This window comes from Phyllobates terribilis, unplaced genomic scaffold (genome assembly GCF_046119375.1).
Source record: "Phyllobates terribilis strain yellow unplaced genomic scaffold, ASM4611937v1 Scaffold_5__5_contigs__length_657084704, whole genome shotgun sequence".
Lineage (NCBI taxonomy): Eukaryota > Metazoa > Chordata > Amphibia > Anura > Dendrobatidae > Phyllobates > Phyllobates terribilis.
Window position 1 is genome coordinate 153,819,559 of NW_027362765.1, and position 26,154 is coordinate 153,845,712.

Below are 26,154 nucleotides of genomic sequence, written 5' to 3' on the forward strand. Positions count from 1 at the left end.
CTGGAGGACTATGTGAGGCCATTATTCTGTATGCAGGACTCTGTGGGGCCATTATTCTGTATGGAGGACTATGTGGGGCCATTATACTGTATGGCGGACTATGTGGGGCCCATTATACTGTATGGAGGACCATGTGGGCCCATTATTCTGTATGGAGGACAATGTGGGGCCCATTATTCTGTATGGAGGACTATGTGGGGCCCATTATACTGTATGGAGGACTATGTGGGGCCCATTATACTGTATGGAGGACCATTATTCTGTATGGAGGACAATGTGTGGCCCATTATTCTGTATGGAGGATTATGTGGGGCCATTATTCTGTATGGAGGACTATGTGGGACCCATTATACTGTATGGAGGATTATGTGGGGCCCATTATTCTGTATGGAGGACTATGTGGGGCCATTATTCTATATGGAGGACTATGTGAGGCCCATTATTCTGTATGGAGGACTATGTGGGGCTCATTATTCTGTATGGAGGACTATGTGGGGCCCATTATTTTATATGGAGGACTATGTGGGGCCCATTATTCTGTATGGAGGACTATGTGGGGCCCATGATACTGTATACTGGTTGGCCCGTGACTTTGTCCAAGTTTTTCATTTCGGCCCTCTGCGTGTTTATAGTTTGACATCCCTGCGTTAAAGGGTCAATGGTGACTTGTAGGATCTTTGCTTCCAACAGGTGGCGCTATAGAGTTCCAGTCCTCTTCCTCTCTAAAGAGGCAATTTGCATATATATTATATACTGTCCAGTCTCTGGTACCCGGCATGTTACGCCCAGTGCTGTATAGTCCTGCGCCTGTTAGAGTGGCTTCTGGCATTATCTATACACACAATATATTATCACTATTAGCTAATCCCACCTATGTCCCCGGAAAATCCCTTTAAAATAGACCATGAAGGAAAAAAGAATTGAGAACCTTTATGTTTTACTTATTTCTGCTCATTTCTCCTCTGAATAACACAGAGTAAAAAGTCATCGGCTAAAATGGTAAATAATTTCAACGCCCATATTTTGCTTTGGGAATTAGGCCCGAAGCGAGTCCTGAAAGGGTTACTCTGCCACTAGCGTATAACTGAGCTTTCGTCGTTCCTGGCATTGTGCCCAAGCCGCCACTAGGGGGCCATCGCTCTTTGCGGCTCAGGGCGGAGTCGCAGTTGCCGCTCTCTACACACTAATCCTGTGGGCGGGGTTATGTGCGAATAGGTGGGCGTGAACGCGCATGCGCGCCACTCTCCCGTTACCCGGAGACGGCGCCGAACGGATTCTTGTGCTGAGGTAACCGCTTACAACGGGAGCCCAGCGACACAGCGAAAGGGAGGGACGAGCTATGCCCCGGAGGAAGGTAAGGGATAGGTGACGTAAGACAAGGGCTTGGCTGTAGGCGTCAGCATAGAAGATGCGAGAAGGGCAGCACTCCCTATGGCCGGCCGGCTCAGAGCTGTGAGAAAACACCCGAACTCTGGGCCGCTACAGTAAGACTGCAGCCTCGGCATAGACGTGAGGGCCCCAGTGTGAGAAATACAGTCAAAACAAGGCCTGTGTCGGGTTCTCATGTTCTGTGCTAATTGGGTGTTAGGCTGTGAAGACGCACTCTGATTGGGAGACAGTCTAATGTCTCGGCTCCACATTGGTTGCCGACCTTGTCAGTCATGGCTGGCGCCTCGCGTGTGGTTTTGAGCTCATTGATACGCTATGGCGCCAATCACATGAAATCCCGTCGCTTCTGTCTCCTGATTGGCCGTTGTGTTTGGTCTCATGCTATCGTTGGCTGGTTGTGTTGTCTGTCAACTGTTTGGCGCGCCCTGCTGTGTCCTGATTGGTCCGTAGCCGCATCTATGATTCTTTAGCCAGTAGCTTGTGTTGTGGGCGTGGTCATAACAAACCGTGTTCAGCTCGTCACATGCTGTAGCTCCGTTTTTCTTTCGGGTTAGATCACTTTGCCATGGTCCTTGTCTGCAGGGGGCAGCCTTCCCCTGTGATTTTAGAGGGCCTTGCTGCCTAGGGGTCTCCCGGATGTGCCCCTGCTCCTCCATTCAAATGGATTGTCCGGGTGCACAGTAACATGGCCCGAAGGCTTGATCTGTTGGCCTCTACCACAATCACTATTACTCCTCCTCCAGCGCCTGCTCTCAGCTTTGTTGATAGGGCTGCTGCTGATCACTTGTGCTGACAATCTCGGCCTGACCATTGGGGTTTCTGACCTGTAAAAGCCCAGAGAGGAGGTGCTGGAGCAGTAATAGGTATGTGATACTGATTGTGGGGTGTTCTAGCATGTAAGCCACACAAGACAACCCCTTTTAAAGCACCACCACGGCAGCTTTTTGTTGGAGTGGTGCTACTAATCCAAGTTCCCTGCCCCTAGTCTTCTACTTACCAGCCGTTGTCTTCATCTGTTATCTGCGCCACTCCGGTCGTCACCTGCAGGTTGTGACCTGCCAGATCTCCGGTGTTTGCTGGGGCGAGCCTGAAGTCACAACTCAGTGTAAGTCTATGAGGCTCTCATAGACGTACACCGAGAGCTTGTGACTGTTACCTCTCACGACAAGAATAATCCCTTATATGGCTATACCATTTGAGAAATAATATGTATGGTGCCGATCTTCTACGCCAGCCTTGATGAGGGGGAATGTTGGAGCCACACTCCTGACTCATTAAGAGGTGCATGCCTCTTAAAGGGAATCTGTCACCACGTTTCAGCTATGTAACCTGTTAGTATGGGCATACAGGTTATAGACGGCTGAAGAGAGTGATCCCTGTATGTCTCATATCAGATGTGTTGTTGAGAAATCATCTTTTATCACTTTATATAAATGTCCTCTTCCAGGCTGTGCGTGGAAGACAACTCTGCCTCCGTACTTCATTATCCTCTCTTCCCACAGCGTCACCGTGTGCCTGTGACATCAGGCTTTCATCCTGTGCAGTCCCAGTGTCATCGTTCCTCTTCTGCCCTTCTCTGGGCATTGGCTTCACGTTCCTACTGCGCAGGTGAGTCACTGATACTTCCTCTCCCAGAGTTTCTGTGTGCCGGAGAACGCTGGGAGCACAAGTACTAGTGACTCGTCTGCGCAGTAGGAGCATGGAGCCAACACCACTCCAGATCCTCCCATTTTGGTGAAGCTGGGCAACATGCGGAAAGTTGCGAAACTTTTGTGCAACTCCACGTTTTGCCAAGTTTTTGAGACTTTTCAAAGTAATTTATGCCAGAATTTTGGCACAATAACTTTGAGTCGGGGGTCTATGTTTCACTTAGATCTTTCACAAGAGACAATGAAAATTGTCTGCGTCCTTAAGGTAGAGTTGGTGTGAATCGACTTAGCAGGTCATCTCTGCGTTGTGACACAAATGTGATGTCGTGCCAGGCTGGCTAATCAAAAGAAGGTAAGAGGCAGTATGTCTCCAGTCCAGGAGCCACAGACCCCTGTCATAGCCGGTGGAATGGGACATGCAAATAAAGTCACACCAACTCTAATTAAAGGGATGCTGTCAGCCTCCTCAGCTGGCCCCAGCATGCAAAGACTGACAGGTTCCCTATAAAGTCTATCGGTTCTGTAAGTAGCACAGTGCGTTAGTCTTGGTGATTATTGTACCCTTGAGTAGTGGGTTTCTCAGCGATGGTGTCTGCTTTTTATTCAGTGACATAAATCTGCGCACACCACTCCTCTCCATTTTCTCACCTCTGTGTCGCTGGCCATTGGGAAGGAGAGATTAGTCTCGCTGCTGTATGTACCTTGTATGGGCTGCTCACATCACTATGAGCAGTATGACTAGCAATCCTAATCACAGCCTGTTCCATAGAGGAATGCTGGAAGCAGTTCGGATGGGACAGAAGATTCCGATTTCTCTACAGACATGGAGCACACAGACAGTTCCGAAAGCGACGCCAACTCCCGAGGGCCTGCACGCATCACCCGTTCCACGGCAAGGCTCAGCCAGAGCTCACAAGGTACGTCAGCCGAATTCTGGGTGTTCTGACTATGTGAGACAACGATCCAGTAGAAGGAAATTCCTTTAGTCTGTCAACAATGAGACCCAATTGGTGCTGAATTAAAGGAGCTCATTGAGCTGGTAACTGATCAGGAAGGTTTTCTGTACTGTCACTCCTCTGTTCTGACCCGATGTTTGATCACATTTTATGTTCTGATTTCTAACCTTTTTATTTATTTTTTTTTTTAATCTTGGTTACAGAGCAGAGGTGCATGGCTGCTTACAGTCCAACTAATGAGTTAGCTTGGAGGGGATGTCATGATTTGTGCCTCTGATCCTGACCCTGCAGAATAGATTGTATTAGATCCTAGCCGTACACATGAGCAGATAGGAATTGTAGCTGAATATAAGTGCATCCAGGGTATTACCACCGTTATTAGTAGTTTTGCTGAGCGCCAGCAGTTATAGCTGCTCCATTGATTTTAATTAGTTCCCTCTTAAATGAGGATGCTAAGCTATAAAAGTGCATTTAGTAGCTCTGATTCTGCTCTTTCACCATCTTTTCATCTTATCAGCCTCACTTCTGCTAAATTCTGGTATTGCTTAGTTTTGCTTGGGGCAAGGAAGCGCAAAAAAAATGCTGATGGGTCTCCTGATTAAAGGGATGTTCTGGTATAATAGATCAATATGATAATCTGTATTTCTGACCAAGATCCATTCACGCACAAACCAATTTTACCTTACACCCATAAAAGCTGATCTGATGATGCCCAGCAAACACAGGAATGATTGTAGTTGCTTGTTTAGCAGATAGCAATCTCCCCATAAACATGTATTATTGGATCACTCAAGGAATAAATGGCTCCGTGGGAAGGAGCTGATAACTGATCGGTGTGTCGGGCCTCGCTCTTGTCCCGTGTCAGTGGCATGTGATCAGGATGATTTTATTCATTTTTTTTGCATTCTAGATGTAAACAGCAGCTGCTTCTTTTTCTTGACAAAAAAAAAACAGAGATATTGAAAATTTTTTAGAAATTGAAACCCAAATAACGTTAGAAAATTGCAGAATGTTCCTGAACACAATGAATAATTATTATTTATATAAAGCTTGATGATCCTGTTAAATACTCTGTAAATTAGCCAGGAAAACTAAGGCATCAACTGGGGCACAACTTGGCCATTCACAGGCTTTATCCTGGCTTCAAGCAACATTGCAATTCTTTCCTAGTCATTTGGATGTATTGTATACACACATGAAAGGTACTGTTGTGCCATGCAAACCAAACAGCCGCACCCATAACTGCTCCCCAAATACCCCTGGTCTGGTGTGTGCTCCTCCTTTCTGCGCCCCCCACCCTCCCAGTTACAGACAGCCTGTGACCATGTCTTTTCTTTACCTGTATGTGATTGAGCTAGTGCAGGTTAGATTGAATCCAGCCAGGATAACTGTGCAGCCTGGCACAATATAGGGTTAGGGTACTATATTCTTTGATGTTGCAGTATGGGTCTGAATCCAAATGTTTCAGATTGTTTTTGTATTGAGATTCTCTCTTTGGTGAATGCCACCAGGCTAATGGCGGCCCCCCTGTCGGGTTGTTATAGATGGTGTAAACTCTGAAATGGACACTACATCTGAATGCAGGGAGCATTTGTCAGAAACAGAATTTTGTGTGGGGGAACACTGGTGGCATGGTCTTTATGGAAGAGGTGGCATATATCATAACGGTCTAGGTCAGACACACTGCAGGACCTCTTGTTAGTGACCAGCTTTGAAAAATGAGTTGTTTGTTGATGCTATAAATGGAAGAGTAGGCAACAGAAATCGATAGGGTCCCACCTTAATTTTTCAGATCCACTTTGGAAAATGAAAGCCGCATCCTATTGACAACTCACAGGTCCCAATTTTTCCATATATACTGATTAGAGTCTGAGACTCCATTGGTCTGGTTGTTTTTTTTTTTTTTTTTAGTACGTGGAAAAATCTAACATGGGAATGAGGCCTTAGAGGAACAGTGCCTGTGTTTATGGTCTATAAGAATACTAAGATTGGGTGACAGCTTGATTCAGACTTTCAGATAAAATATGCAGGCACAGACAACTGTGCTGCCTCATATGTACCAGGGACAGATGGACCCGTTAATGCATGTAGATGTTAAGATGGACATTTTCTGATCAATGCTCTCTATGCCCGGAGCCATTCTTTACCCGTTGGAATCCTTGCATTGTATATGACAAGTATTGTTGCTGTGGTGATATGGTCCTTGTATTGGTCTGTCGAATCAGTCTGCGAGGATGGTAACACATCTGACATCCCGTCACATTACACTGGTGAATTTACAACCTCTCACTCTGTCACAATCTCTGCTTGCTGCTCTTCTTACTTCCAGCTGTTACTCTAACATGGTGCAGGCCTGTATACTGAGGTCAGGTAGGGGAGCTGTGTATTAGATGTACAGATCAGAATCAGCCAGTGAATCGGTGAATATTACATCTGTATATCGAAGGTGACGCTACTAAATGTGCGGAGAGTTTGTACACTTCCCTGCTTTGTCTTGTGATATCGAAATGGTGTATGATCATGGAAACCGAACCCTGGCTGTATTTATTATAGGATTTGCCCCCCGAAACCACTTCTAGATTCACAGGATAAATGTACAATACTGAGTCTCCCATGTGAATGGAGCTGCAATAAGCCTATGTGATCAGTAGTGGTCACATAAGCTCACTACTGCTTTATTCACACACTGGACTTTGGATCGCCAGTCCTCGGGGTTGGTGGGGTTCCCAGCAGTCGGACCCCTAATTGCACATTGATCATCCACCTGTGGCTAAGTGATAAATGCTGTTCACGGGACAAACCCTTGAAAAACCACCAGTTAATTGTGCAGTATGAAAGTGCATGGGCACAACTTGCTCCTTTTGGAATGATTAAGAGGAGAGTGTTTCCATCTACCCCACCCAATACATTAGACATTTATGGCATCCTAATATGCCAGCACTCTGGTCTACACATAACCATAGAAATTGGCAATTGGGGGCAGCTACATGTGCTCACTGTGTGTGACTTGCCATGACACTACATTGTTTGAGTCTCTTAAAGGGGCTGTCCACTACTTGGACAATCGCCGTTTCCCCCTTGTAACATAACACTTATACTAGCCTCCATTACTGGTGTCGACATCGGCTTTCTTGAGCTGCTGATCTCGCATCCTCCTGATGTATGCGATTTGCCCAAAGAAGGGGAGCGTGAAGTGCTGATTATGTCATGCCTGCAGGCAATGTCACGCAATCCCCGGGAGGTTCAGTGCTGACAACCCTGGAACGGTACCAGTGATGGGTATAGGTGTTATTTTACAAAGGAGAAACATGGAAATTTAGAAGGGGTTGTCCGAGTAGTAGTCAACACACTTATTATTTTTCATGCCAGATCGATTTCTACCATCATTGTTATGGAATTGTTTTACTCAGGGGTGCAGATTGTTTTGTTTCCTTTTGCCATGTATTCATGGTTAGGAAGCTGTAATCACAGGGCAGGTCACGTAACTGTTGACCGTGTCGGGTAGTGAAATTGTGGTTTGTATTAAACCAGATTCCAGTCCGGTTGGCAATCTGCAATCGTTTGGTGCAGAGGAGCCGGCCTACTCCACTCGGAGGGTGACCCGCAGCCAGCAGCAGCCCACCCCCGTGACTCCGAAAAAATACCCGCTCCGACAGACCCGCTCATCGGGATCGGAAACAGAGCAGGCGGTGGACTTTTGTGACAGAGGTACGGGGGTGCAGCCGAGCTTCCACTACTGACGGACGCGCTCTCTTATGTCATAGTAGATGCACGCTGGCTGTCTGTTTAGCTGTGACCCTGTAGAGTAGACTCCTCTTTGTGTGCTTTCTGCCAAATTGCTTAGTTTGGGGGTGCTAAACCATTTATTCCGTCTGCCACAGATGCTAAAAACACGGGGGATCATGACGAATCCCCACCTCGCACACCTACTGGAAATGCACCCTCATCAGAATCTGATATAGACATTTCAAGCCCCAACGTGTCTCACGATGAGAGCATTGCAAAAGACTTGTCCATGAAGGACTCCGGCAGTGACCTCTCGCACAGACCCAAGCGAAGACGGTTTCACGAAAGCTACAACTTCAATATGAAGTGTCCGACCCCTGGCTGCAACTCACTAGGTAAGGTGCCATATTTTTCCATTTACAGTGAAGCACATGTTAAATGCATCCACGGCCTTGCCAGTTTTGTTTTAAATGGCATAGCACCATTCTATATTATGACATGTAGAAAAAAATACTAAGTAGTATGTGTAAGTGGTGTTTTTTTTTTTTTCGTTTTTTTTTTTTTTTTTCGTTTTTTTTTTGTCTGAAAAGAGCCTAAAAGGTAATGCAGTTGATCAGACCAGCTTCAGGTGGCCATAATATGGACTCACCATGGAAGCCTGTGTATTGTGGCTGCAGTTTTTATTCCATATTACAGCTATCTGTTGCCAGTCTATTGTTATGAAAGCTGAGGCAACATGTATTAATTCTAAGATCTCTATTTGCAGTTAAACTGCATGTATTTCAGTTAAATATAAGACTAAAACTCTGTACAGACCTATAGCTTCCCTAAAGCCTGCCATACAGGAGAGTTGTCTGCTGAACGCATGGTCTTTCCCGGCCTGACTTGACCAAGAATTCATGTGTCTTCAATGGGGAGAGAGGAGAAAACCAGATACCAGATTTGTCTGGCAGTGGCTATCTTCCCCCAAAGGGGAGAAAAAAAAGGATCGAGCGTCTTATATTTTAACTTCTTGATCCTTCTCTCCAATTCGGGAGGCCCCAAACACATCAGATGGTCACCCAGTCCCTTTAAAGTCAGTGGGTTTCCTGATTTTCATCCAATGTGTAATGGGGCCTTTGGCTACAGTAATGTCTGTGGGGCTGTAAACTGGTTGCACTCGAGGCTTATACATTGTGTATCTCCTATCTGACTTTGTATTTTAGGACACCTCACTGGAAAACACGAGAGGCACTTTTCAATCTCCGGTTGCCCGTTGTACCACAACCTCTCAGCGGACGAGTGCAAGGTAGCCCTCTATTTTGTTCAGCACCCCATTGCTCACAGCACTGAGTGCAACGTGAAGGGGTTAGTGTCTTTTCTGTGTGTGTGTGTGTGTGTGTATTCCTGAAGAACGCTGACCTGACCCATCCATGATTGCTTACATTCACAGACTTGTGATGAATTTCAGGTAAGAGGACAGAGTCGTGACAAACAGGTGGAAGACAGAATGCTGTCCCACAGGCAGGATGAGAACAACAGGCATGCCACACGGCACCAGGTAGGACTGATTTTTTTTAATTTTATAGAATAATCTCTTGGCACAGTAATACCGAGCTTTTATACTGATGCTGTTAGAAATAGTCAAGGCAATATGCCTAAGTTATTATCAATATCCTAAGTGCCAACCTAAGGGTCCTTGCCACATTGAGGGATGTATAACTGCATCTCCTCTTAAAGCACAATGGAAAAGCTTTAAAGTCATTCTAGAATCCGTCCTTACACAGTTCTAGACTGTTCGACGATGCTTATCTGTCCTTGGCTGATACTTATCTGTCCTTACAGGCTCCCACTGAACGTCAGCTTCGTTATAAAGAGAAAGTCTCCGAAATGAGGAAGAAACGCAATTCTGGCTTAACCAAAGAACAGAAGGAGAAATATATGGTAATGCTAGAGAACTGTAAACGTGTGCCATGGGTATATAAAAACCCGCAATCTAGTCTAAACAAGTGCCTCTGTACTCACAGGAACATAGGCAGACATATGGCAACACCAGGGAGCCGCTGTTGGAGAACCTTACCAGCGAGTATGACCTTGAGCTTTTCCGAAGGGCTCAGGCCAGAGCCTCTGAGGATTTGGTAAGGAATTGAGGCAACATGGCTGTAACCTTAAGGCCAAGTGCACACATTGAGTATATGAGTTTTTTTCACCTCAGTATTTGTAAGCCAAAACCAGGAGAGGAACAATCAGAGGAAAAGTATAATAGAGACACGTCACCATTTCTGTATTTATCACCCACTCCTGGTTTTGGCTTACAGATACGGAGCTAAAAAAAACTCACCAAATACTAAACGTGTGCATGCTGTGTATTTTTCAGGTGGCTTCTGCCTGAAAGAACTCAAATTTTAAAAATGATAAAACGACTTGCTTTGCATATGGTCCATCTTTTTTAACATCTCTTAACCACCTCAAAAGTCATAAAGCATCTAAAGTGACCTCTCTATTCTTCAGGCTGCTTTTTGTATGTTCAAAAAAACTAAAACGGACAAAACTACAAAGAAGATGCAAAAAAAAAAAAAAAAAAAACTGCTGGTGGTTTCTTGAAGCAAAGTTTCAAAAACTGTGCAGCCACACTGGCATCTATTAAAACGCCATGTTCCCAAACCATAAGGCCTCCTTCACACACTTGTTTTCTTTTTCTTCGTTTTTTTGGTGCTTACTTAAAAATAAATTATGCATTTACTAGCACTTTTTTTTTTTTTTTTTTTTTTAATACTTTTAACCCCTCTCTGACGCCAGACTTATCTATTAGTGATGAGCGAGCATGCTCATTACTCGAAATTTACGAGCATGCTCAGGTTGTTTTCTAGTATCTTTGGCGACTATTTGACAGCTTTAATACATGTGAGGAATGCCTGTTAGGCATTTTTCACATGTATTAAAGCTGTCAAACAGTCGCAAATCATGCACACACAGTGACTCAAACATAACATTCGAGCAAGCTACAAATTCTCGGCGAGCACCCAAGCAGAAGGGGTTAACATAACATTCTCGCTCATCACTAGTATCTATACATCCCTGTGCCTTTGGCACCAGGTACATATAGATACATCTCGGCGATCGCCGCCGGGTGTCTGCTGATTCTGACATAAACCCCCGAAATGCTGTGATCGAAGTTGATCGCAGCATTTCAAGAGCAGGCCAAGGAAAGAAAGCCCCTCTTACCTTGGATCGGATGACGTCGTGGGGTCCCGATTGTTGCCATGGTGACCCAATGTCATGTGTTTTTTTTGTTAATTTTGCCTCCCAAAAATCAGAATAGAAAGCGATCAAAAAATGTCATGTGCCCGAAAATGGTACCAATAAAAACGTCAACTTGTCCCGCAAAAAACAAGCCGTCACATGACTGTCTGACAAAATATGGAAAAACTATAGCTCCCAAAATATGGCGATGCAAAAACTAGTTTTTGCAAAAGAAAAAAGCTTCTTTTAGTGTGTGTGACAGCTGCCAAACATAAAAAAAGCTATAAATCTGGTATTACTGTAATCGCACCGACCTGAAGAACAAAGTTGTCAAATCACTTATACCGCACGAGGAACGGCGTAAAAACATAAAACCAATTCTTCACCTGCTGTTTTCTTTGTTCATTCTGTCTCCCAAAGATCGCAGTAAGGCTCGGCGCATATTTACTCTACGCTGCGCGCTTACACCGGGATTTCCAGGTAAAACTCTGAAATACGTGATTCATACGGAACCCCCGGCGGAAGATTCCCTATAATAAAGCAGATGGAGGCACTGTGGACGCAGTCTGGCCGCCTATGATCAGGCAGTGCTCGTCATCTTAGGCGTGCATAAAAGTGCCATCGGCGACAGTTTTGTGCACCTCTGAAAAGGACATCGCTGAACAGAGGCCAGAAGGAGTCCAGAGTAACCCTGCTGCCTCATTATAGTGAATGGAACCCCTCAGGGGTTTCATCTGAATCACGTCACTCTGAGATTTTAATGGAAACCCCAATATAAGTGCTTAGTGTAGAGCGCAGGATAAATGTGATCCCAAATGTTATGTATAATGTTCCCAATAAAAGCTTCAGCTCCATTCACAAAAAAAGCCCCCCACTCAGGTCCGTCATCTGTTATCGGAAATATAGGGGGCTTCCACGATACGGTACTGGTGGCACAAAGGCTCCGGAAAAGTGAAATGGCTCCTCACACTCCAAAAGAAATTCAGCAAATTCTGTGCTCCCAAATCCAAATGTCTCTCCCTTCTGAGCCCCAGTGTGCCTTAAACACATATAGCGTCCACTTGTTTGGCATTTCTGTAGCGATGAGAGCCTGCCAAATGTACGGGTGCATGTCTCCAGAAGCATGAGCTAGGCCTAACGCACTGGTCACTACAACGCACTGGTCACTACAACGCACTGGTCACTACAACGCACTGGTCACTACAACGCACTGGTCACTACAGCGGCAGTTTGCAATTTTCACTCCGCAACATCCACTGCTGCTTGCTTCTAGAAAACACCCATGAAGTCAAAATCGTCACTACGGCTGTAGGCAAATTCCCAAAGGGGTATCATTTCCAAAATGGGCTCACTTGAGGGGGGATTTTGCTCTTCTAGCTCTTAGTATATGGAGTCTGCAAACTATTCTAGGAAAATCTGTGCTCCAGGAGGCAAATAGCGCTCCCTTCCTCTCGAGTCTCGCTGTATGGCTAAGCAGTACTGTACAGTCACATATGGGGTATTGCCACGTTCAGCAGAACGTGGGACAAATATTGGTGCCATTTTTACCCACTTCTGCGAAAATGTAAAATGTGGGGCTAAAACAAAATTTTGGTGGTAAAAATGTAATTTTTTTTTTTTTCTTCACTTACCAATGGTATAACATTTTGTGACACACCCGTGGTGTCAATATGATCACTGCACCCCTAGTTGAGAGGAGTAGTTTGTAAAATTGGGGGGGTTCTGATTTTCTGGCACCTCAGGGACTTTCCCAGTGGGTCATGGCAGCCGCAAACCATAACAGTAAAATCTGCACTATAAGGAGCTCCTTCCCTTCTGAGCTTTGCGCTGTGCCTCAAAAGTAGTTTTCCCCCGCTTATGGGGTATCTTCTTACTCAAGCAATTGCACAACAAATTGTATGGTGAAATTTCTCATGTTGCTCTTGTGAAAATAAAAAAATTGGAGCTAAAATAACATTTTTGCGTTAAAAATGTGCTGAATTTTTGTTTCTTATTATTTTCACGCCTCCTGGGGTTCAATGTGCTCACCACACATTTAAATAAGTTCCTTGAGGGGGGTGGTCTAGTTTCCAAAATGGTGTCACTTGTGGCTCTCCAAACGCAGCATGATGTCTGCCAATTATTCCAGCAAATTTTATATTCAAAGAGTCAAATAGCGCTCCTTCCCTGCCGTGTGCCCAAACAGTTGTTTTACCCCACATATGGGGTATCAGCGTGCTAAGTAGAAATTGCACAACAAATTTTGGGGTCCATTTTTTCCTATTACCCTTGCAAGAATAATAAAAAAATTGTATCTAAAGTAGAATTTTTGTGAAAAAAAGTTAAATGTCCACCCCCCCCCCCACATTCCAAAAATTCCTGTGTAGCATGTGAAGGGTTAATAAAACCTCTTGAATGTGGTTTTGAGCACCTTGAGGGGTGCAGTTTTTAGAATGGTGTCACTTTTGGGTATTTTCTGTCATAAAGACCTCTCAAAGTGACTTCAAATGTGATGTGGTCCCTAAAAAAATGGTTTTGTAAATTTTGTTGGAAACATGAGAAATCGCTGGTCAACTTTTAACCCTTATAACTTCCTAACAAAAAATTTGGTTCCAAAATTGTGCTGATGTCAAGTAGACATGTGGGAAATGTTATTTATTAACTAATTTGTGTGACAAATCTCTGATTTCAGGGCATAAGAATTCAAAGTTTGAAAATTGCAAAATTTTCGCCAAATTTCCCATTTTTGTCACAAATAAACGCAAGTCATATCGAACAAATTTTACCACAATCATGAAGTACAATATGTCACGAAAAAACAATCTCCGAACCAGGGGGATCCGTGACACGTTCCAGAGTTATTACCTCATAAAGTGACAGTGGTCAGAATTGTAAAAATTGGCCCGGTCATTAACGTGCAAACAGCCTTCGGCGGTAAAGGGGTTAATAAGAACACAAATACTACAAAACAAAATGCTTTCTATGCTGTGTTGTGTGTATGTGGCTATAGAATTTATTGTAATATTTGAAGGCACTTTTGGCGTTTTGCAAGTTAGGAAAATTGCAGCAAAACTGACAGCCAAACAGACTTACGTGAGACTTGGTAGTGGTCAGGAGACCAGCGGCCGGGCCGGCTATTGCAATCCAAGCACTATCAATATAATATAGATGTGAGAATTTGGTCTAATGCCGGCCGGTCTCATGAAATGATTTGTCTACCGCTGCTCTGACTAGTCACAGTTATGAGCTGACACTCGAAAGTTCTTTCGATGTGCCCATCAGAGGTTTCCTTTTATGTTTTAGGTGTGTATGTGTGTTTTATAAGGAAAAAAAAAAAAAAAAAATTGTAAAATTTTGTTTAACATTCTATTTTGGGCATGGATGTAAATGGTACCCATAGTTTAATGGAACCACTATTGTCTTTGTAGGAGAAACTTCGGTTGCAGGGTCAGATCACAGAAGGAAGCAACATGATAAAGACGATTGTGTTTGGCAGATATGAGCTGGACACCTGGTACCACTCGCCGTACCCCGAAGAGTATGCCCGGCTAGGGCGGCTGTACATGTGCGAGTTTTGTCTCAAGTATATGAAGAGTCAAACTATCCTGCGCAGGCACATGGTGAGTGGTGATCCAGCATCACATGCCCCATTCTTCCCTTGTGTATAACTACTTGGCTCCTAATCGGCTAATGACATACTGTAATAGCGTTCGGCTGGTGGCTTTTCCTCCCAACGCCCCGTACGCGTGCATATTAAACATGACCCCAGCGTACATTAGTTTTGAAGAGCAGGATTGTGGCATAAGCTGCTGAATGACACCTTTGAGGAGCAGGGATCAGTCGTTCCAATCCAACATTCCCAACGCAAATCCCACTCTCTCCCCACATCATCTTCCATCTGGGGAGAGTTGCTATTATCCCCCATACACATTTACTTTGACCAGACTGGCCGACCATCTAATGTGTAGGAGCACTTGGCTATCTGTGATGGAGTTTGTCAGGGCTCTGACTAATCATGTTCATCTTTCCCAGTAATGGATGTAAACTGTAAAATAATGAATGTATGTAGCTTCCAGGAGCCACAGTAAGCTAAGGGCAGACTGTCAACGACCTATAGATCTATGGCTTAAACTTAGTAACAAACTCTCCTTAATGGAGTCATCTCATCTTTTTAAAGGGGTTATCCAAGTTGGGGATGAAAGTCTACAGTCACTCTGAATCCCCACATGCTGTCAGGATTCTATGGTGTCAGCAGTCAGAGCGGGTGGTCATGTGGCCAAAAGTATGTGCTGTGCATACATGCTGTCACTTGCCGACTAGGAGTGCTCTGCCTCGCTCAATTCACTTGTGTTGAGCGAGGCCGCGCACGTCTAGTGCAAATTGCAAATTTGCTGCCACGTGACTACCCATTTTTGGGAATTCTGACAGTGTGCGATAGTGACTGCAGATTTCCATCCCAAACCTGGACAACCCCTTTTTTTAACATCTCTCCACCTCTTCCTCCCCCACACACCTCTTGTTATTTCTGGGAGCTCAATCATTTCTTGTGAACAGCGCTTAGAGTGAACCCTGAATGCACTGGTGGGTGAGATCCATCAGACATGGGTGCCCTAAGTAGAAGACGATCCAGAGGGTCCATACTCCCAAATAGGAGAACTTTAAAAATAAGTTTGCAATGTGTGAAGTCACCCGCGTGTTTGTATAAACTTACTTCATGAGGAAACCTCCTGCCCTATCAGTCAGGGTTTTCTAGTCTTGTCTGCCATCTCCTGGCCAGCTCTTTCTTTTCTGTGCAGGCGAAATGCGTGTGGAAGCATCCACCTGGAGATGAGATCTACCGTAAGGGTTCCATCTCCGTTTTTGAAGTAGACGGCAAGAAAAACAAGGTTGGCATTAGAGCTTTAATGGCTTTCTGTTGTGTAACCCTTGCATTAAACACTGGTTGCTACTAATGAACTGCACTAGGCAAATCTCATTATTGCCGGGTGATTAATGATGTGGCTGTAACCATTCTGCTTTCAGATTTACTGCCAGAACCTGTGCCTCCTTGCCAAACTTTTCCTAGACCATAAAACCCTTTATTATGACGTCGAGCCTTTTCTGTTTTATGTCATGACTGAAGCGGACAACACCGGCTGCCATCTCATAGGCTATTTCTCAAAGGTAGGATCTCCCAGATGTTTCTTTTGAAGGTTGTCTGTTCCCGAGACTATACATTGCTGTAAGTCTATCACGTGACCACACAAACCATGCCCTCAGTGAGTGTGAGTGGATGGGAAAAATCCACGATTGTCGTGACCGTGCCAAGGATGAGTTTAGTCTGCAAATATACACTGTGCAGAATTATTAGGCAAGTTGTATTTTAGAGGATTACTTTTATTATTGATCAACAACTATGTTCTCCATCAACCGAAAAGACTCCTAAATATCCAAGCTTAATATTTTTGGAAGTTAGAGTGGGGTTTTTTAGATATGGCTATCTTAGGAGGATATCTGTTTGTGCAGGTAACTATTACTGTGCAGAATTATTAGGCAACTTAATAAAAACCAAAATATAATCCCATCTCACTTGTTTATTTTCACCAGGTAAACCAATATCAGTGCACAAAATTTAGAAAAACATTTCTGACATGCAAAAACAAAAACCCAAAATATTAGTGATGATGAATATAGCCACCTTTCTTTATGATGACACTCAAAAGCCTTCCATCCGTAGATTCTGTCAGTTGCTTAATCTGTTTTCGATCAACATTGCGTGCAGCAGCCACCACAGCCTCCCAGACACTGTTCCGAGAGGTGTACTGTTTTCCCTCCCTGTAGATCTCACATTTTATGATGGACCACAGGTTCTCTATGGGGTTCAGATCAGGTGAACAAGGGGGCCATGCCATTATTTTTTCTACTTTTAGACCTTTACTGGCCAGCCACGCTGTGGAGTAGTTGGATGCATGTGATGGAGCATTGTCCTGCATGAAAATCATGTTTTTCTTGAATGATGCCGACTTCTTCCTGTACCACTGCTTGAAGAAGTTGTCTTCCAGAAACTGGCAGTAGGTCTGGGAGTTGAGCTTCACTCCATCCTCAACCCAAAAATGTCCCACAAGTTCATCTTTGATACCAGCCCATACCAGTACCCCACCTCCACCTTGCTGGCGTCGGAGTGGAGCTCTCTGCCCTTTACTGATCCAGCCTCTGGCCCATCCATCTGGCCCATCAAGAGTCACTCTCATTTCATCAGTCCATAAAACCTTTGAAAAATCAGTCTTAAGATATTTCTTGGCCCATTCTTGATGTTTTATCTTATGTTTCTTGTTCAAAGGTGGTGGTTTTTCAGCCTTCCTTACCTTGGCCATGTCCCTGAGTATTGCACACCTTGTGCTTTTTGATACTCCAGTAACGTTGCAGCTCTGAAATTTGGCAAAACTGGTGGTGAATGGCATCTTGGCAGCTTCACGCTTGATTTTCCTCAATTCATGGACAGTTATTTTGCGCCTTTTTTGGCCAGCACGCTTCTTGCGACCCTGTTGGCTATTTGCCATGAAACGCTTGATTGTTCGGTGATCACGCTTCAAAAGTTTGGAAATTTCAAGACTGCTGCATCCCTCTGCAAGACATCTCACAATTTTGGACTTTTCAGAGCCCGTCAAATCTCTCTTCTGACCCATTTTGCCAAAGGAAAGGAAGTTGCCTAATAATTAAGCACACCTTATATAGGGTGTTGATGTCATTAGTCAACACCCCTCCTCATTACAGAGATCCACATCACCAGATTTACTTAATTGGTAGTTGGCTCTCAAGCCTATGCAGCTTGGAGTAGGACAACATGTATAAAAAGTATCATGTGATCAAAATACTCATTTGCCTAATAATTCTGCACGCGGTGTATGTATGCAATGTGTGTATGGCATTCAGGCCTGTCTGTGTCCCCTTGCTGCAACCACCATAGCATTATAATTGTGTTTTTACAGGTCTCCATTATTGGCCATAAGACTTACTGATTCAAAGCCTAAATGTGTCTGATGTGGCCGGTCATCTCTTATTTTCCATTTGTTTGCAGGAGAAGAACTCTTTCCTCAACTATAACGTGTCATGTATCCTGACGATGCCGCAGTACATGAGACAGGGCTACGGGAAGATGCTCATAGATTTCAGTAAGTGTCTGGGCTGCATATACCACTCCTGGCCTTCAGCATGGAGGATGAGAACTAACAGTGTCTGCCATCTTTCAGGTTACTTACTATCCAAGGTGGAGGAGAAGGTGGGATCTCCGGAGCGGCCTCTCTCTGACCTTGGCCTGATAAGCTACCGTAGTTACTGGAAGGAGGTTCTGCTACGATACCTCCACACCTTCCAGGGCAAGGAGATCTCTATTAAAGGTAGGATTGTGTCTTACAATGAACCTTGGAAGGGTTCATTACCGTGCATTTTAGAAGCAGTATACTTAATGCCTGTGGTCCTGCCTATAGAGCACATTTGCATTTATGAGATGCTATGCTTTCTAGTCCTATTCTGGTACAATAAACACAAATCATACTTATTGGGGAATCCTTGTCAATCTGCTTCATAATTTTTTTTTTTTTTAGAAATCAGCCAAGAAACTGCTGTAAATCCTGTCGATATTGTGAGCACCCTGCAGGCCTTACAGATGTTGAAATACTGGAAGGGGAAGCATCTTGTACTGAAGAGACAGGTAACATGAACCTGTTACTCCAGCCCACCTGGACAGAATGATGATCTGTTAATATCATTCATGTTGATGTCTTTGAGCTCAGCCCATTTTGCTGAACCTCATGGGGTATGTTCACATGACTCTTTCAGGTGGTTTAGAGCAGGTCTGCTCCGAAAGCTCCTGTAAACTCTGCAAAAAGCTCAAAAGTCCTGAACATTTTTGTTTTTATGTAGAAAACGACTTGCTGTTCATGCATTCATCTTTTGGAACTTCTTTTATCTGCGTCAGGTTTCTAAAGATGCCAAGCAGTTGCTTGACCTGACAAATCTTCAGGCAGCCGTGCACTTTACAATACAAGTCAATGGGAAAGCACACAGATGCCTGCTTATCTTTTGAGTGTTTGCTTCAAAAACCAATAGCCGTTTCTTCATTGTTGAATGAAGTTTAAAAAAACAAACTGCTGAAAAACTCCAAAAACCACTGATGGTCAAAAACGAAAAAGCAATCGGGAAATTGTCAAAAAATGCTAAATAAGTTTGCTTCAGGTTTACAAGATGTCATAGAAAAGGGAGTTTCCTGAAGCGTCTTCCACTTGCAAATCAGACCTTTTTGGCTGCCTGAAAAAATAGTCAGGTGAACATATACTGTTCAGGGTTGATATGACCTCTAGTGATGTATATAGGGGCTGCCTGACAATGACTAAGTTTTTAAAGGGCTACTCCAGGGAGATAAAACATTTTTGTACTGTCCCTGCCCTCAGACAATATGGATGAGATGCCCAGTTCACTTCTATTATCTTTAGAACACTTGGAATTCCGTGATAGCAGCTGCTCCTCAGTGCTCCCCCTGCCGTCTGGGACATTACATCACTCAGCAGTGTTCAGCTTCCCCCTGTGAATGACAGCCTGCCTGAGAAAAGGGGGCATGGCTCCAGCCCCTGTTCTGTGCAGAGCAACAGCGATTACCAGGAGACTGGCTGATAGTGATAGCAAGGAGCTGCACACTGCTGTAACGTCCCAGGCGGAGGAGGGGTGAGCATTGAGGAGCAGCTGCTGTCACACTAGCCTCCTGATAATGTCTTGTCTATTGTTATTTGGGCTCCTTGGTTACAGAACAGGTTATGGAAGTTCTGGAAATAATAGCATGTGGGGGGGGGGGATAATATAAATGAATTTGCCAGTATTAGGATACATGAAAAGCCGACCAGTGTCCCATATGGCCACCATTACTACTTTATAACATTGCAAGCACCTTTAATGAGAAAATTTCCCAGGCGTACAGTATCCCTCTGCCACATTTACTGACCTATCAAGCAGGCCACTTCCAATGGTATAGGAAAGCAGTGTGACCACTGTGGGTGCTGTAAAAGTCGCCATGTTGGTTGTCACCCAGACACGCTAATATGACCAATCCCTGACAACAGAGCAGAGGGTGTCTTGACATGTGTTTACTACACTTTTTTCTCCCCTATTTTAGTGATAGATTACTAATTCCTAAAAATGAATGGCCAGCAGACCTGTGTTGACTATTATAGCATGGCCCCATAAGAGTAACTGAGTGGCCATGAGGGCAAATGTGCAGAAATAAGGGGATGCAACACTAGACCAGTGCTGTGGCCCCTGCATTCTTGGGAATTGTGAGGGCCCCAGAGGTTGATGGGAATACTCCTTTCGGTTCTTGAATGTAACTCTCAATTCATTCTTTTTCTACAAAGGATTTGATTGATGAATGGGCAGCAAAAGAATCCAAGAGAAGCAACAGCAATAAGGCAATGGACCCGACGTGCCTGAAATGGACGCCCCCCAAAGGAACATGAACACTTTTTTAATATTCCAGCCCCACAGTCTGCAGTCTCCTCTGTCATCTTTCTGTATTTTTTTAATATAAAATGACAAACAACTGGTTTCTTCCACCAAACTCTTGTTCTTATGGTAAACCACACTCCACCCCTGAGGTCCCCTTGGCAGACCAGTGTCTGCATTCTGCTTGTGGTTGTATGATGGGATTAGCAAGATCATCCAAGATTTGTGTTCATTTCCACTTACGATAAGTGTCCTCCTAATGCCAACTTGGAGCCGCCAGGTTTCATTTTAACGTCTGCATAAATTTAATGAGAGTAAGGGAAAAGAAGAGGCTGAGATGTTAGCGATGTCTGTGTAAGGAATTCCGAGCTGGTTAGTGTATACGCCGTATACCAGCACAGTAGAAGCTCCATAAACGTTGCTATTCATAACTAAAGAGCCCTAGTGCAGGGATGGCTGACAGGTGTTTGTGCCAAGCACATGCCCCATATTTTTGGTTCCTGAAATTCTGTCCGCATTAATTGGCATCACATTTTATTATAATTCACATCAAAGTCCCATCTGGGCAATCAATGACCACAGAATACACAACAGGGTCAAATCCTTCAAATCAGAAGCTGTACTTGCAGTAACTCTGTTTTTAACTATTGGACAGAGCTCCAAATCCACTGCATACGTATAGATGTAACGGATCCACATCTATTGCCAACAGCAGGTATCTGAAACAAAATGCATCTTTCTATTTGGAGGACCCAGTAGGTCCACCCACCCACCCACCACACACACACTTTTTTTTTTTTTGTCTTTTATTACCCCACAGTTCTCACTCAAATCAATGGCCTGTCCATGTTCTAAACAGTTGACTGGATTCCCTCACATTTGCAGCTGACAACAGGGGCTATCTTCTGAGCAGCTTATGGTGGGAGCATCGTACAGACTGTCTCATCTCAAATACATATATCTCTCACATAAACCACACTAAATAAGTTTTAGGTAGGTGTGAAAAAAGCTTTAAGGATGCTTTCAAAGTGTTTGTTAATTGATAAAAAATAAACAAAATGTAAAGTGAATGAACAAAAGAGAAATATAAATTGAATCAATTTTGTTGTGACCACTGTCAAATCCGCATCAAACCTTTTAGGTACACTTGCATGCAGTTGTTGGCGGAACTCAGAAGGGAAGTTGTTCCAAACATCTTGGAGAACTAACCACAGATCTTCTGTGGATTTAGGCTTGTGGATATCCTTCTGTTTCTTCATGTAATCCCAGACAGACTCGATGATGCTGAGATCCGGGCTGTGTGGGGGCCATGTCATCACTTCCAGGACTCTTTGTTCTTTACACTGAAGATGGTTCTTAATCTCATTGGCTGTATGTTTGAGGTTGTTTTCCAGCTGCAGAATAAACTTGGAGCCAATCGGACACCTCCTTGATGGCCTTGCATGATTGATAAGCATCTGCATGCCTACATCCACAGGAGATCTGTGGTTAGTTCTCTAAGATGTTTGGAACAACCTCCTGCTGAGTTTCTTCAAAACACTGAATGTGTACCTAGGAGTATTGATGAAGGCAAAGGCTGATCACACCAAATATTGATTTAAATTACATTTGTTTTGTTTGTTCACTTTTTTAATTGATAAAAATAAACTATTAACACCTCTATTTTTGGAAACACTTTTACTTTGCAGCATTTGTTTTCACACCTGCCTTAAGCTTTTTCACAGTCCTGTATATATCACGTGTATTAAGGGGTTCTCCACAAATCTGATTGACACCACCTCCCCTCCCCCCCAGACTTGAACTACAAGACACAAGCCTGCCTTGCACTTCTCTGCATGGACCTGTTGAATCCGGGTCTATTTTTTTTTTACAGCCGTAGAGTCTCTCATCGGAGTGAATTGGGCCAATTATGCAATGACACGTGAATGTCAGCATAGTGAGATCTGATTCTCTCGGATAAGGAGAGGAGAAAAAAATTTCTTCATTGTGTCAATGCACAGAAATCGTACTATACTCCGGAGGTTTCCATGCACTCGTTGACTTACATGTCCGAGTGTAATCAGATAATTGGATCAAACTCTGACCTGCTGTGATATTTTATTTTTTTCCTTGGACCAGCTCGGTTCAAGCAAAAAATCAGACATGCACAGCCCCATAGACTAACGTTGGTTCGAGTGTGATCTAATGTTTTGTCAGATCGCACTTGGATGGAAATACGGTGGTGTGCACCTGGCCTAAAACGGTTTTTCTCTAGTCTCACGGTTTGCCTCCATGTTGCATTTTTTTTTTAAACTGATGTGTGTTTTAACCACATAAGTTAATTGATCCAGTGTGCTATCTGAAGAAAAAAAAAAAACCGCACCCAATGTACAGTGGATGTGTGAATGCTGCCAAAGACAATTATTGAAGGAGAGTTAGCAGGAATAGGTCTTCTAGTTCCTCATAGTACAGTGACAAGAGGAGGAGAAATCAGACTACTTGGGTGAGGAGAACCAAAATTCACTTTACCGCACCGTGACTGAGGCTGTAAGTGCAGAAAGACTTGACGATAAATTGTGACGTGTGAAACTTGTTGCAGGTGATTTACACTTCTGTAACAGGGTTTTACGTGCCAAAAAGTCATTTATTTTTTTAGAATATATTGATGGAAAAATATTTTTGAAATTTTAACCTTAAATTGCACAAAGTCTGCGGCGACCGAATCACATTTGTCCATCCTGTTTTTTTTTTTTTTTTTTTATTTTAAATGGGGATTGTCTGAACCATTAAATCATTCCCATAGGTTGCAGTTGGTAATTTTTTTTGCCAAAAGAGCCACTTGAGAAGGACTTTAGCTATACATAGCCAATGGTCACCCATATAGGAGGCACAGAAACATACTGTAGGGACAATTTCAGGAGCAAGCATACAGCAGGGGCAGTGTATATTATTAATTTATACAAATTATTTTGCAAGTGATCGGTAAGGTCCAGGACAACCATGGTTGTGACGTGCTTGCTGTATGCTTTCTATTTATTTTTTTTTCCCGAGAAAGTGTGCCACTCTTGCTTTTTCAGGCTGTTTCTGGTACTGTCTCACCACATTTTGCTTGATCTGAGGCAAGGTGTGAAATCCTAAATGGCGCAGACTAGAGTGGCACTGTTTCTTGGAAGGAATTTTTTTATGCTCTAATCTTTGACCGCTTAATTGAAATGTCAATGTGAAACATAACGCAGCCACATGTATGAAACCAGGGGAAATTGTTTGCTTTTCCCCTATTTTTTTTCCCCATGGTGTCCTCCTTGTAGGAGCGTTGTACTATTTTTCCTACTCGGGCATCAGCCTGGTACGCTCTGAGATAAACTGAGTGGTTTTACAGATGAATGCTCCATTGTGCCACCAGCAGATATCGGCATGACATGTCCTCCTTGACAGCTGATATTTCCTGTTGTGAAAAGCAAGAATTCAACTTGTTGGAATTTAGTTTTTGTTTGCCAGTGTGATGAGCTGTGTGTGTGTGTGCGTGTGTGTGTCTGAACACTTACGCAATGTTAGTGTTCCTGTCCTGGTAGAGTACAGCTAACATGGATATGGCTGGACTGAGCCACCATGTTGTTACCAGGATGCCCACTGAATAGGAGCCGATTAGTGAAGTATTGGATTTTCTTTGTCATGGGCTGTATATAAGATTCCGAAAGATGGAAATCTCGAGTATCAGATTTTACTATTTTGTGTGTGCCTTGTTTTGAGAGACCTTAATATATCCTGACAGTACAGTTTGATAGAATTAACTCTTTAGCGGCATTACCACTTTTAAAGAGAATTCGTCATGTGGAAAATCCAGGGCAGCATGTGAAAGAGCTCATTAAAAGGAATCTGTCAGCAGGTTTTTGCTACCTACTCTCAGAGCAGCCTGATGTAGGCAAAGAAAAGCTGAAACCAACGATGTATCACTTAGTTTACTGGGTGCAGCAGTTCTGCCACAATCGGAGCTTTTAGATTTAGAATGAAGCAGAGCTGAGAAAGCTAACCCCGCCCCCACCATGCTCTCTGTGTACAATGTCTATAGACAGTGAGCTGCTTATCACAGGAGGGGGTGGAGTAGGACTAGTCCGGCAATGTTAATCTGTTAGTGATGAACCCTTCACAATTAGCAATGAACAGCGTGCACTTTGAGAAGTGACACATTACTGAATTCGGTGTTTCAGCCTCTATCTCCTGCTGTCTTCAGATTACATTTCAAAAACCTGCTGACAGATTCCCTTTAAGCTGAAGATTCAAGATAAACTAGTATTTAAATCTCTGCTTATTTTGGGTTTGAGTCCAGTAGGCGGGTCTATGGCGTGAATGATAACCTTTTCTTTTTATAAATGCATACAGATATATTTGTTAGACCTGGATTAGGACTGACTACTGGATTATTGAACCCAGAATAAGCAGAGGGTTTAATGAATTACTACTTTTCTATTCATTTTTTCCCCACAAATATGATTAGATTACATTACTACCCTGACAAGTTCCCATTTACCTCTAAGAAATGACACCTAAGCAGCAGCGCTCCCAGTCTAGCGGCCAGAACATTTATTTAGAACTTTTATGGTGCCATCCTATCCCCTCACCATATCCTCCGATCCAATCTCTGGCGGTAAGAGGGCTTAAAGGGAAACACCTCACTTGTAATAGGAATGCTAATCTGCACGCGGCATGTTCTAGAGCCGGAGGCGCTGAGACCATTGATAGGATTAAGTATAACTTGTATTTTATTTATTTACACTGCTCTCTTTCGATGCTTAGGAGTCCACTCTAATGATGACATCTGTGTGTAAAGGAAAGACTGTCAATCTCCGAGTAGGTCTATGCTTTATAACATGCTGCCTACAGACTGGGTTCACATACTTGTTGCCATTTGTGTGCTGCTTTCTCTACATGTCTCGTGCTTGGTGCCATTCTTGTGTATGGGCTGTCTGGCATTGTAGCTGCGATACTAGTCCATGAACAAGAGTGGCGCTGTTTATTTCCAATCTTGTAAGAAGTGGGAATATGTCAGCACTTTGATATTTGTTAACCTCTTTAGCACCTTGATGCTGCTCATAGACTTTCTGTCCTTTGCTCTATGGGTTCTAGAGCATTTCACCAGCCTTATTCTGTTATAGGCTATTCAGTCCTCCCAAATACTCATCGGGACATATTCACACTAATGCTCAGTGCCCACTGTTGCTTATTACACTGGTGCCTCCATACCGCATACGATGCTATGTACTATACTGTCCTTCTAGTGATATATGACCAGGAGACTGCAGTCCTGCCCCTCTGTCTGCCAGAACAGGTAGAGATCCTGTTACTTCTCTAGCAAAGACCCTCTATGTGCAGCTTTGCCGATTACTTGCACTGGATAATAGACTTTATTTATGTTCTCTGCTGTAGGCCGTTACGTGAAATCTTCTCTGTTAATATGATAGCGGTATATCGCCTACTCAATAAAGCATGCACTCTTCTTGCTGACAGTCTCCTGTTGCCAGTCTTTATTTAACCTCTGAGGATCCAGTCCACACAAGCATTTATTTATTTTAAATTACATGTTACGATAGACAACTTTTTGCCATTAAAGTACATTGTTCAAAAAAATAAAGGGAACACTCAACACATCCTAGATCTGAATGAATGAAATATTCTCATTGAATACTTTGTTCTGTACAAAGTTGAATGTGCTGACAACAAAATCACACAAAAATCATCAATGGAAATCAAATTTATTAACCAATGGAGGCCTGGATTTGGAGTCA

The 26,154-nt window shown here is 43.5% G+C and overlaps 1 protein-coding gene across 7 annotated transcripts; it reads left to right on the plus strand.

Annotated features, from left to right (window-relative positions):
• Window positions 1–1,191: 1,191 nt before the first annotated feature.
• KAT7 (lysine acetyltransferase 7) lies at window positions 1,192–25,878 on the plus strand. Of its 7 annotated transcripts, none has more exons than XM_073683228.1 (15): window positions 1,192–1,354; window positions 3,808–3,955; window positions 7,526–7,702; window positions 7,876–8,115; window positions 8,926–9,008; window positions 9,153–9,260; window positions 9,545–9,643; window positions 9,727–9,837; window positions 14,350–14,541; window positions 15,718–15,807; window positions 15,944–16,084; window positions 17,979–18,072; window positions 18,151–18,297; window positions 18,505–18,611; window positions 20,305–25,878. In XM_073683228.1, exons 1-15 carry the CDS (start codon window positions 1,340–1,342, stop codon window positions 20,404–20,406), a joined length of 1,854 nt encoding a protein of 617 aa, XP_073539329.1. In that variant the 5' UTR covers window positions 1,192–1,339; the 3' UTR covers window positions 20,407–25,878. The 7 variants fall into 7 exon arrangements, with proteins under 7 accessions (XP_073539329.1, XP_073539330.1, XP_073539335.1 ...); XM_073683229.1 differs by having other exon boundaries at window positions 9,171–9,260; XM_073683230.1 differs by having other exon boundaries at window positions 1,207–1,354; window positions 3,796–3,955.
• The last annotated feature ends 276 nt before the right edge of the window (window positions 25,879–26,154 follow it).